The sequence below is a fragment of the Harpia harpyja genome, chromosome 7 (genome assembly GCF_026419915.1).
Source record: "Harpia harpyja isolate bHarHar1 chromosome 7, bHarHar1 primary haplotype, whole genome shotgun sequence".
NCBI lineage: Eukaryota > Metazoa > Chordata > Aves > Accipitriformes > Accipitridae > Harpia > Harpia harpyja.
The window spans coordinates 3,952,934-3,965,107 of record NC_068946.1 but is presented as its reverse complement, the minus strand read 5'-3'; the positions used below and the strand labels follow the sequence as shown (position 1 = coordinate 3,965,107).

The 12,174-nt window shown below is 42.7% G+C and overlaps 1 protein-coding gene across 1 annotated transcript; it reads left to right on the top strand.

Annotated features, from left to right (window-relative positions):
- Positions 1-270: 270 nt before the first annotated feature.
- Positions 271-9,730, top strand: LOC128144043 (probable pleckstrin homology domain-containing family N member 1). Its single transcript, XM_052792339.1, has 11 exons — positions 271-676; positions 1,867-1,945; positions 2,472-2,618; positions 3,491-3,577; positions 4,784-4,856; positions 5,527-5,663; positions 6,965-7,111; positions 7,680-7,766; positions 7,919-7,994; positions 8,439-8,515; positions 9,303-9,730. Exons 1-11 carry the CDS (start codon positions 588-590, stop codon positions 9,375-9,377), a joined length of 1,074 nt encoding a protein of 357 aa, XP_052648299.1. The 5' UTR covers positions 271-587; the 3' UTR covers positions 9,378-9,730.
- Positions 9,731-12,174: the final 2,444 nt, after the last annotated feature.

Here is a 12,174-nt window from a genome sequence, read left to right as displayed (position 1 = left end):
TGTTACCCCATTAAAACTCATCCCTTTTAAAAACAATGTTGATCCGACCAGTGCAATCCAGAAACAGGCCAAACTTTTTACATACAAAGTCCTTATACAAAAAGGCAGGGAGAGAAGCTGCAAAGGCTAAACCTAAGGCTTAACAGTGGAAATCCCCCAGTTTGCCCCATCATTCACAGCTGTACGTGCAGCTCCCTCACTCATTAGATCCTCTGTGCCTTGCACATTTAACCTCATTATATTAAGACTCTATTTTCCATTTGGTTGAGGTGACAGCCAAGCAGCAGCACACACTTATCATATCAGGCCACCATCTGAGCAGGAAACAATGACGCTTGGGGGACCAAGGAGACGGGGAGGAAGGGAGAGAGGTTTAAAACCAACAGGAAATGCTTTTACATCTCAGATGCTGCTGCCTCTAACCCAAGAGGAATTTAAATGAGCAGTAAGTTGAAGGGTACGTGCGTGTTTCCTTCCCCTCCCATGCTTACTCTAATTGACTGTAGTTCAGGCACGTTCACATCATCCTGTGACTGCAGCATCAGTTTGAAGCAAGCATCTGTGGACGGGGGAGCCAGTGACCAAGCATGGGATGCTGCAACCTGAGCGCCAGGCAGGCTGGGTCTGCAGGAACAGGCCAGGATGAGGGGGAGCTACTGAAGCCAGGCAGGATCAGGTAGGTAGCAATGTGGGGGGGGGCATGTGAATCAGCACCACTCAAACAGAAGGATATTTGGTGCTTGAGACTGAAACTCAATGGCTGTATTTGCTTTCCAAATATGACTCCGCTAAAGGAAAAGCTTTCTCTTCTTCCCCTTTTCTAGCCAGAATTTACAGTAACGCTAAGTGTCAGATTCATCTAGTCTTCTAACTAAACCGCTTACTTCTCCTCAATATGTCCCCCATCGAGGTGTCGCAGCCTTTTAAGATACAGGGTCAGCATTTAAGAAACTGAAGGTGGAAGCATACCTTCCTGCCGTGGATGTAACTCTCTCTGTTTTGGGCAGGCAATCGCAACTAACTCCTGGGGCTCCGGCAAGCACAGCTCATGTTTTGTCAGAAATACATGTTTTCAATCAGACTGTCACGTGTCAGAGACAAATCAGAGGCACGAAAAGCAGCTCAGGAGGCCTTTAGTCCTGCTTCTACCTCTGGAGCAGCCTCAGCTCTTCCTAAATCTTGCTTGACAGATGCTTGTCTAGCCTGTCCTTGAAAACCTCCAGTGATTTAAGTTCTGCAATATCCCAGGCAAGCCACTGTTTCTTCCTAATAGCTAACCTTTAATGCAGGTAAGGCCATTGTCTCTATCTTACACACCTCTTTCTAGTGGTCTTTTACATATGTGAAGACTGTTACCATACCACCTCAGTATTCTTTACTTTAGGCCAAGTGTTGAGCTACGTTATCCATTTCCTTCCATAATTTCACCATATTCCAAGAAACAGTGTTACTCCTTCCTTGTCCATTAAGGCAGGCACACTGAGAGTGCCTTCATCATCCCTACACTCTTTTCTATGTAATGCCAGTAGAAAATTAGGAGTCTAAGTGCCTTATTGAATTTACGACCTAGTCTCTGCTTAATATGGGGGGACATTTAATGGTATGTTCCCCAAAAGTTCAGGTGTGTTATTCCTTGACATGCCTGCTTTCTGATTCTGCACCTGCTGCATTTTTTTCCCTAGGGTTCACTGAGCTGTTACCATCCAATATTCCTGTAGAAAATAGCATATTCTAAAATACATCAAATTTATGCCAGAAATCCATAAATCTGTCTGCTCGCTGAGCATTAATCTCTCTCTCTCTCTTTTTAAAATGCAACACATGTAAGTGCTTTTCTATGCCTTTCCATATTCCTTTCCATTTCAGAATGTGGTCCAACTCAGAAGGCCAGAGCGAGGCATCCCTCCATCCTAAGGACCCTGCAATCCTAGCAGAAACAGAAGATGTGAGTATGAGCAGGGTCATGCAAGCAAAGATTTTTCTGTAGAATCAGGGAAGAAATCATAGGCCTATTTATCTCACCCACCATGGCATTATCCTGATGTGGTATCCCATTACGGTAAAGTGCCAGAGGCTATGACATGTCCTTTGTTTTGAAAGCAAGTAACCAACAGTTCTGGCTGGTTTGAGACCCAGGTATAGGTTTTCAGCTTTTGTTCTACAAATTCACATGCAAGAAAGTTTGTCATCACAAGTCGGTTTTGGATTTTTTCCTGGGACCATGTTTTATCACCATTGTTGAGAGAAGATGCTCAGAGAGAGGGGAAGCAATTTATGCAAATTCACATATATGGTCAACATCCAAATCTCCCACCGTCTGGGCTGCAAAAGCACCCCTTCTTTTAGCTAGTGTTATAAATCATTATTGTTCAGCTCTCATTTCCATTTTTCCACCTCTAATTGTTTTACTTTACAGGATATTCCTGGTAAGATTACAAGAAGAAATGCATGCTGACATTTGTTTGTTTCAGACAGCAGTACTGTGGGGAAGAACACGGGAGGAACTAGAGAACTTGTTGATCACGCAGCCTATCAGTGGCTGGGAAGGGATGAACATCCACTCTCTTGGGAAAATTATTTGGTCCTCCCTGGTTTTTCTGAGAAGTTATTGCATGGAGGTAATCATCCTCTTACTACAACCACTAAGTAATACGCAAGGGATAAGGTGGGGGTAAATTTGGATTTCATACATCCTGTCCAAATTACTGTCATATCTCAGTGCTTGACTAAAGCTACAGTTTGTCTTGACCTTTGTTTTCAAGAGTTAATGCTAATATGTTCAACTTTTTTCACCAGTGCCAATAAAAGCTGAATGGATTTCATAGCCACTTTCTTGACCATCATGAACCTTTTCATTCAGTGCCTGGGGAAACAAAAATGTCCTTTTTGTCAGAAGTTTCTTATATTCTTTTCCCCAAAGAGATAAGGACTGGTTATTATGGTTGCAAATTTGGATGTGTAACAATCGAGCCCTGTCCACAGGTACTGGAGATGACTGATAAAACTAATGCAGTGTGATTGCCATTACCCTGGTTTTGATGAGGTCAGAAGAGGGAACTGAGATCTATTCCAGCTTTGTCATGAATTCATGTCTCTAACTGCACATCACTGTTCATCTGTCTGTATACACGTGAATAAAACCTCCCGGTCTCAAAGGAATGCCATGCTCTGGCTTACTAGTGCTCAGAGAGCGCACATAGACCATTTAAGGAAAGATGATATAAAATTACAAAATACTGACATAAAGCTTCAGTCAAACTGTGACCTAGTGCAAGACAGTCCAGCAGCTAAACACTGCATAGTTCCTAGTTACCAACTGGTCCGGAAGCATGACAACCTATCAGCACTGTCTGTACATAAAGATGCCCTAAGTACTGTATCAGCAGAAAGGAAGGTAGATTGAAGAGCTTTGAAGAAATACAATTTCCTTTTTTTAAAAAAACTTTGGAAACATTTTGGAGGGAAGACATAATTGATCTTATTTCAACAGGAGATGTGTGAATGTTACGTTGTGCTGTCCTCCTCCCACTTGCTGATTCTTTCAGTGGATTGTACAAAGGCGGCATTTGTTTATGAGGTAAAGCACAAGAATCTTTTTGTGTCTGTTGTATCCATGCTCATAGTCAAGGTTTCTTAAATATCTCTTTGCTCATAGCTCTAGCAGGTACATGGCAAAAACAGTACCTGCCCTCGGTGCCCGGCCAAGAGGAAGGCTCAGGATGGAGCAAACATGTGCAGGTCCCATCAGCCAAGACACACACTTCACTGAGTTCAGTGGAGCTTTGGCATGTTTTCTAGCACAGTAGCTCACAATTCTCCATTTTTCAGCTTGCTTTGAACAGGGAAGCGAGTCTGCTCCAGGAATTGAAGAAGTGGTGCCAGTTTCTATTTCTATGCCTACTTCTAGGATCTATAATGTTAGGTGGCCTCTTATGACTTAATTTGTTTACCCAGGGAGAGGGACTGCAACTCTGTATGAGGGAGCTAAGTGAAAAAGGCATCAACCAGGAGGTGTCAAAAGAAGGTCGTAAGAACAGGACGTTACAGGAGAGAGAGTTAGGAAAGGTGTATCGGGGGACAGACATGGTATACCAAGGAGAGACATACCCAGAAGAGCTGCCTTCAGCACAGCAATGTCTCCTGATGTCTGTCTTTGGTATATGTCAGTGGATCCTAAACGTGAGAAAAAAAGAGCGCCAAACTAGAAAACTTTGTAGCTACAGAAAGTAGTTACAGAAAGGTCCTTGATCTATATAACATTGAAGTCGATAAAAATCTAGGTCCCTCCATCGGTTAAGATTGGTGTTGTAAGAGGACACAGACAAGAAATCACCAGTTTATGAAATACAGGATCCAAAATGCAAACTAGGGCCTCTTTGTCCTGAACATGAGTGTAGTCTCCTAGCATGGTTTGGGGCATGGGTCAGGAATTAAAGAGGGGGAGGCTGCAAGGCAGATGAAATTCCATCTAGTTCATACAAAGTACTTTTCAACACCAGCCTTGGTCTGTTGGTGGATCTCCCCCCTATACCTCAGAGTACTTTATGAAGGAGGACAGTCATTCTACAGGTAGGGAAACAGGAATAAACCCCCAATTTCCTATGTCTTCAGACAATGAGGTGAATGTCATCCCACACAGACTTCCTTAAAGTCAAATGTTCGAAGGATGGGACAACTTTGGTTTTTGCAAAAAGCATTCTGCTGTACATCAGGGGGACCGCAGTGAGACACGGAGAAGTTGTTGTTACCAACGAATTTCTAACACAATTCCCTACCATACCAGGGTCTCCTTCCTCTTGTTGGGATGCGTCTGAGAAAGACTGCAAGTGGAATCAGCCACACATTTGAAATTTCTGGTAAGCCTGCTCTGCAGTTTGTGAAGGGGCCTGTGATAGTCACAAAGCAGTGATACCCACGCTCCAGCCTTCAAGGACTGGCCTAGGTGGCTAGAAGATGAGAGGGGTTATGCAGCCATGCAGAGGGCTACTGAAGAAGGGGCATGCCTCCTCTCCAACACTCAGCCATGCTGGAGAATATGCCATGCCTTTCTGGACTGGACTTTCACAGGCAGCATACGCTATGGCTGCATAGAAGGATGAGACCTAGCTAGAATGAAGGAATTCAGAATCTTAGTTTTCACAGGTGGACACAACTGCTGCACAGCCTTAAATCAAGAATGCCTTAGGGTTAACTAGAATTCCTCACATGCAAGGCAATATAAATTATAGGTTCCCCTTTCCTCTAATTTTCTACTTACACTAAACACGAGGCAAATGCTGATGTCTGCATGTGGAACAAGGAAGCTACCTAATCGTCCCAGTGCCAACCCAGTATCTGCCAGCAAGAACAACAGAAGACAGACACGAGCTTGTTTCATCATGAGATATCAAAGTTCAGGTGGAATGTGGCTATAGGGATAATGAATGATGGAGCAGAGGGGCAGCAGACAGAATTCACCTGCTAGGCTCAAAGGCAGATCGCAACCATCCTTCCCCAGACCCAGGGGTTGTATGTTTCTTTGCACAGGGTCCATGATAGAATCCAGGCTCATTTGCTGCCAGAATTCAGCTGACTTCAACATGTGGGTTCAACACCTCCAGCACCAAATCAAGATGGCAAACACTCACCGCCCAGTCAGTCCCAACAATAATATCTCTTTTCTGGTGAGTCAACACAGAAGAAGTGTAAAGAGAATGGGATGAAAACAGAAAACAGTGGCAGCTTTCAAAGTGGACAGGGCTTTTCAGGGATTTTTAGAACGCAGGCTGAAAATGAACAGTGTTACTTGAGGAAGCTGTTCTAGGCTATGGCAAGTAAACTCGCTACACACAAATTTGCAACTGCTACTTTATGCTCATGAGAGATTTTAGAAAAATTACTGATCGTTTTTGTTCTGGGATGTAACTACTACACTGGTAAAAAAATTTAAAAAATTAGATTTCCTCTTAGTTACAGTCACAAAATAAAGACTTACTACTCTTCGATACATGCTGACTGTCGCACAAGTGACACACTGCACACTGCAACATCCACAAGGATCACAAGATGGCAGGATTACACTGCTTTTGAAAACACCCCCTACAGCTGTGCCTTAGGCAATTCGCATACAGCAACGCAGTGAGTCCTCCCATAGCATTTGCCCATGTCGTGGTACGCTCAGATTCCTGAAGAGTAAGAGTCAACTGGAAAGCCAGCCTGTCTTTCCCCACTCCCTAGTGATATTTACTAACAGTTCTAGTAAGGTTTCCCCTTTTTTAAACATCCGCTCTGCTAGCCTTGATGTCTAGCACGGCAGGCTCCAGGGCAACACTGTACCTCAGTTGTGTCTAACAGTATGCTTGTCTTCAGTTTGGGGGGAGAAAGTGCAACCCAGACCACCCATCCTTAAGAGCTGCTTGTTTCTGATGTTCCCTACAGTTCACATAATTGTTTGCAGCTAGTGGATACAAGCTACTTTTACGGTAGTTAGCCCAGGTAGTCCTGCTCCAAGGATTCAGTATAGATTGCAGAAATCCATCCCGGACTCAGTATAGCCATGCATACCGTGAGCCCACGTCAAACCCCACTCCCCGGTCAGCTGGATAGCACTTCTTTGAAGGAAAAGGAAATATCCTCCAATAAAGGGACTTGAATGCCAAGCCCGAAGTGCTTTGAACTACGATGAAATTCGAATTCAAATCACACCAATGTCTCAAACAACCTCTTCTGAGGGGGAGAAGGAAAATGAGACGTTTCCCTTTCAATAGCTAAAGCTGTCTGGTTGTCTCAGCTGCTGCTCATGAAACCACAGTACACATGATTTTGTTCAAGTAGGTAGGAAACCTACAGCAAACTAGGAACATCATCACGGGTTTCCCAATTTCCAAGCATATATCCTAAATACCTTTCTTTTACCATCCTATAACCCTGAAAAACATCATACTTGTAGTTTTATCTCATTTTGCTCTGTCTCAAAAAAAAAAAGGTGCCGTGTGATGAACAGTGGAAGAAAAGGGAGCTGATGAGACATCTGCTGTGTAACACCATTCTGAAGTGGGAAGGAAAACCTATTCAGCACCTGGGAAGGATACAGTATTTAACCATGGTGCAAGTGGCTAGTGGCTGCATGGGGGTAATGTACAATGTATACCACTCTGACATGTGGGTGGCTTTAAGAAGACTGGAATCAGTGAAAGTTTAGGCTCACAGGGAACTGATGCTTAAAGGAAAAAAAAAAAAAAAAAAAAAAGGCTAATTATGTCAAAGTCCCACAGCATTAAAGAGACAAAAGGAAATACAGTTGTATTTTTGAAAGCTGCTTCTGACAATGTGCCCGAACATTTGCACTCAACTTCCAAGGGAGTAGAGCTGGGAGGGATATCCACCCCTTTCCAATCACACAGCAAGATCAGCATTTTCTAAACATTTCCTTGCAGATGTGTGCCTGACCTATTCTAAAAAAACTCACCACTTTGTAATATCTTATCAGCTTTCTAAGCAATGAATATCCAACCTGAAAAAGAAATACAAAGAATAGTATCCGTGGCTGGCACAGAAGCAGCTGGGTGCTGCAGATAGTTCCAAGTTTTGGTGTATTGTCATAGTCATTAAAATTCATATTCTGCCTTTGACTGAGACATATCCACTGAGTGGAAGTTATTGAACATTTTTGCTGTCTCTAAGATGCCTCTTTTCCACAGGACTCTGAGGAAAGACTGCTGATCCTATTTCCAGAAGATCTGCTTTTCCTCTCTGTGGATAAGGACAGAACTGCAATCACATACAAGGTAACAGAGGAAGTGCTGGAAATAGTCAAATAAGTGAAGAACTAAAAGAAGCTGGAGCTAGCGAGCAGCACTGAGTGATGAAAATGTCTGAATAGCAAGGAGAAAAGGGAGGCGATGAAGGAAAAGCACATTTTTTCTTTTCTTCTTTGAAGGGAAAACTCCCCCTAAATGGAATCCAGGCAAAGGAGAAATCCGCCATGCTGGGGAGGTTACAGTTTGAAATTACAGGTATGTAATTGAAAAAGAAAGATGAGAGCTATGAAACACAGGAGGTTCTGTCTGAGCATAGGGAAACAGTCTTTTTTACTGTGAGGGTGACTGAGCACGGGCATCGGTTGCTCAAAGAGGTTGGGGAGTTTCCAACCTTGGAGATACTCAAAAGCTATCTGGACATGGTCTTGGGCAACCGGCTCTGGGTGGCCCTGCTTGAGCAGGAGAGTTGGACCAGGTGACCTCCAGAGGTCCCTGCCAACCTCAACCATTTTGTGATTCTAATGAGAAACTAAGCAACACCAGTGCTCAGCCTTGCCTTAAGGATGGGTTATCTTGTGAAGTTGTCTTCCCACAAGGGATAGTCCCTGTGACGTTCCTTGCTATAGGCTAATAAACTATGTGTCATGGCAAACTTTGCACATTTTTCCATCACCAAACTTCCCTGCTAATGTCTTGCAGGAAGACTGACAGAACCAATCCTTATCACCTGTTCCACAGCAGAAGATTATGAAAAATGCCTCTTCTACCTACAAAAGGTATTTTTCAGAGAACTTTACTGCAGCAACATCTCTTTTCAAGCCTGGGATTTTCCCAGCCATAGATTTATCTAAAGTGTACCATCCTCCCAACTTTTCTTCCCCTTTTCCACAAAAGACTCACCTGAGTAGGGAGTCGTCTTCAAGCCTATCTTTCTCCTGTTAAGACTCATCCATTTGGCCAGTAAAATATCACTGGGTATTTAAAAAAAGAAAAACACTCCGTCAGCAGGGGTTGAATTTGGGTCCTCTTAGGCAAAACACCTACCTACTCTAAGAGTGAAAGACTGATGCCTAAGCACTCAACTTGCATTGATTCCAATGGAAATTACATACTGAAATAAGCAGAACTACTGAGGGGTGGAGGCAGGCCATTCGACTCTATTTCATGAAGCTAGAGAGACACATTATGTCACACTACTTCCTAAAATACCCATGATAGCAATACCAGCTTATGACCTGGTTCCCCAGAAGTTATACTCATGTAAACAGGAGTTAGTTCCAAGTAGGTCCTTCAAAACAGGACCTTATCTAGGTTCTAGTTTTCAGAGTCAATAATTTTTTGTTGGCCAGCACATATAGCACACCCTACACAGTGGATAACTCTATCTGGGCTCAGAGGAGAGAAAGGTGAATCAGGAGTGGATGTTTTAAAAGCAGAAGAGATGTTGGTCTCTGAGTATTTATTAATCAATATGTCTATTCTATAGTTGAGCATGGCTATGTTTATCTAGCATGGAAATTCTTAGCAGAGTTAGGATATTCACATGCTGAAAATATGTTCCAGCCAGAGAAAATCCTTGATTGTCTGACTCTCCAGCCACCACCAATCATCCCTAAGAAATCTCGGCAACATCAGTAGGACATTAGCACGCAGTGACAAGAAGAAGGTATGTTGAATACGATCCCAAGAGAAAGCAAAGAAGCTGCAACAACGAGTAAGAATAGACCAGAAACTGAAAACCAACCTTCTTTCAGACCGAGAGGTGAATAAGGGTCTGCACAAGAACTATTCTCCACTGGCTGCTGTTTTGAATGGGCCATTGCAATCAATGTAGGATCTTGTGATTCTGACCTCAGCTGTACATATGCCTCAAGGAGAAATCTTTCTGAATTTTTTTACTATACTTATTGCCTGATTCTTACCAGAAAAAGAAACACTATAAAATACTGCGTAAATGCTACAAATAAAACTTAGGTTTACCTGAACCTAAACCATGCGTAGAAAGCAGCATTCAGGTAACTGTTGGTTTGCAGAGCCATTGCCTTCCTTTGAAATGGCAGGCACAGTGCAATTCTTGATGGTGAACAGTCTCTTTTCTATAGCTTTTCTTCTCTGCAAAATAAAGAAGAAATGTTAATCCTGGAAGTTTTTGCAAACCAAAAACTGTTTTCCCAAATACTCTTTGCTGTTTTCTACCCTCCAAGAAGAACAACCCCAAAACCGCCAGGTTGAATCAAATCTATTCATTCTGATGATTTCAAAATACTCCATTTGCATTTTGAACACCTTAAGAATTTTTTCCCCACTTGACATATATGTAGCACTGAAAAGGAAGCATTGCCACAAACCAAAACAACCAAGCATTTAATTTCAAACAGAAGTTCTCAGTTACCTGTAGGTTAATCATCCAGGTTGCACGTGTGGTATAGCTGCAAAGTCACTTGAACAAGCTTTGTGTGGTTGCGTGGTCCCTGTTCTATGCCAATTTTTCTTTTATGCAGCCTACGCTGGCCACATAAATCAAGAAAACAGCTGCATATACTGATAAAAAAAATTTTTTTCAACAATATTAGAAGAAAAAAAATATCTAACAAAGGTATGCCCATGAACACCTAAATTATGAGTCTCTTTTCCCGATGCTTTTAAGAACTGAACACCTCTGCCAGGCTGGGCTGAAACTAGGCAATAAGTTGAAAAATTATTTGGAAAAACAGGCATGTAATCACACAATTGCTTAATTTCCCTTCCCTTGGGAAAGGGGACAAAAAAAATTAAGGACAGGAAGTCCCATGAAAATACTGTTTTACCTTCTTCAGTTTCAAAACACTAATAATTTGCAGGAAACATGAGCAGACATGGTAACGTGACAAAACACTGCCCGCACATACCCTTAGTTGCCTTCTGTTTGAGCAAAACCTCTAGTACGAGAAAAGCCGTTTCTATACCTCAGGCATTTCTCTTATCCTGTTACTCTTTCATTCTTTTTTGCAGCTAAAAGATGAGGAAATCCCCAGAGCTCACTGGGGCCCCAAACACCTGTGATCATTATTTATGTAAGTGAATGACTATATAGAAGTGTGTCAGCTTATTCTCCTAACTGCTACCCTACATTTCCTAAAACTGTGTGGGAAGGTCTTTATCTGATTACAAACAGCAAGCCACTTCTAAGTATCAAACATTGTTTTAAACGAAGTTTAAAACTTTGTTTTAACAGTATGAAGTTTCTTAAACATTACACACAGAGAAAATCCTGAAGAAATGTAGATCCAGAATAATTTTTTTTTATTAAATTTTTGCAGAAGGTGCACAAAAACAAAGACAGAAAGATAACTCCTCTCCTCAGCTAGGTGCCATTTTCCTGCCCTGAAATTTTGCCATCATACTTTTTCCATTTTAGAAGTCAAAATTCAGGAATACAGATCCAGATTAGAAGCACCAAACTCTACATGGTAACACCAGATCCAGCACCAGGAAAATAATATACATTACTCAGAGAAAAGCTGCTAAATTTGGTTCTAACTTCAGAGCTAGGTCATTGGAAAATCCCAGAATTCAGAGTAATAGGAGGTTTCCCTCCTGAAGGCCAGTTTCAATTCTCACTACGCCAGCCGGGGCAGGAAAGGGAGCCTCAGGCACAGCTAAGTGACATCAGCATCTAAGAAATCACTAAACACGTTATATTAGTAGCTTCTTAAAATTTGTCAATCATGTTCCTTTCTAAGTAGTATTAAAGCACGTGTCCTAAGAGAGCTGGCTCTAAGATGTGAAAGATTTCGCCGACCAGGTCCGAGACACTCAACACCCTCAGGCAGTTTGTAAGGCTGTCTCAAGTAGAATGGAAAGCAGAATGAAAAGGCACACTTTTCAGCATGTAGGAGACTTCTTCCACCTTTGTTGTATAAACAGAATTGTTCCAGAAATTTCTTAGTTAAGTGCTATCTGCTTTTCAGAGTCCTCACTCATAAGCAGGCTGCAGCAGGACACAACAGTGCAACACTGTTTTTTTCTACCATGTTCTCAAGAAACAAAGGCAACAGCACTGGCCACACAGCTTAACAGCCAGGTGAACGCTGTGAAATGCTATCACAGTTGTAAGCAGAGCCCTCTGAGTCTGGGAGCAGGCAGCTCCCCTCCATGGAGCAGAAGGGGTGCAGACCCATTGATCAGCCTCACAGACAGACACCACCACCAATTCCAACCCCAAGACACTACCTGAGAGCTGCTTCTCTTACAGCCAACGACGGACAGCACCAGCAGATGTCCAGCCACGGCTGTAACGGAGCAATCCACATCCTCTTGGATGGAATTCAAGCATGTCAGGTCAGGGACAGATTGCTGGCGAGGGCAAACACTCCCCAGACTGGTATGACAAAACACGTATCTAAGAAAGACTCCCACTAAATGGCACCAAGCCTTTACTTATCACTGGTGGCCC

Bases quoted from the DNA above. Each gene is read 5' to 3' on its own strand.
- LOC128144043 (XM_052792339.1), top strand. From the start codon at position 588: ATGGGATGCTGCAACCTGAGCGCCAGGCAGGCTGGGTCTGCAGGAACA. The intron at 1,946-2,471 runs GTGAGTATGAGC...TGTTTGTTTCAG, and splicing joins TCCTAGCAGAAACAGAAGAT to ACAGCAGTACTGTGGGGAAG. The intron at 3,578-4,783 runs GTAAAGCACAAG...CTACCATACCAG, and splicing joins AGGCGGCATTTGTTTATGAG to GGTCTCCTTCCTCTTGTTGG.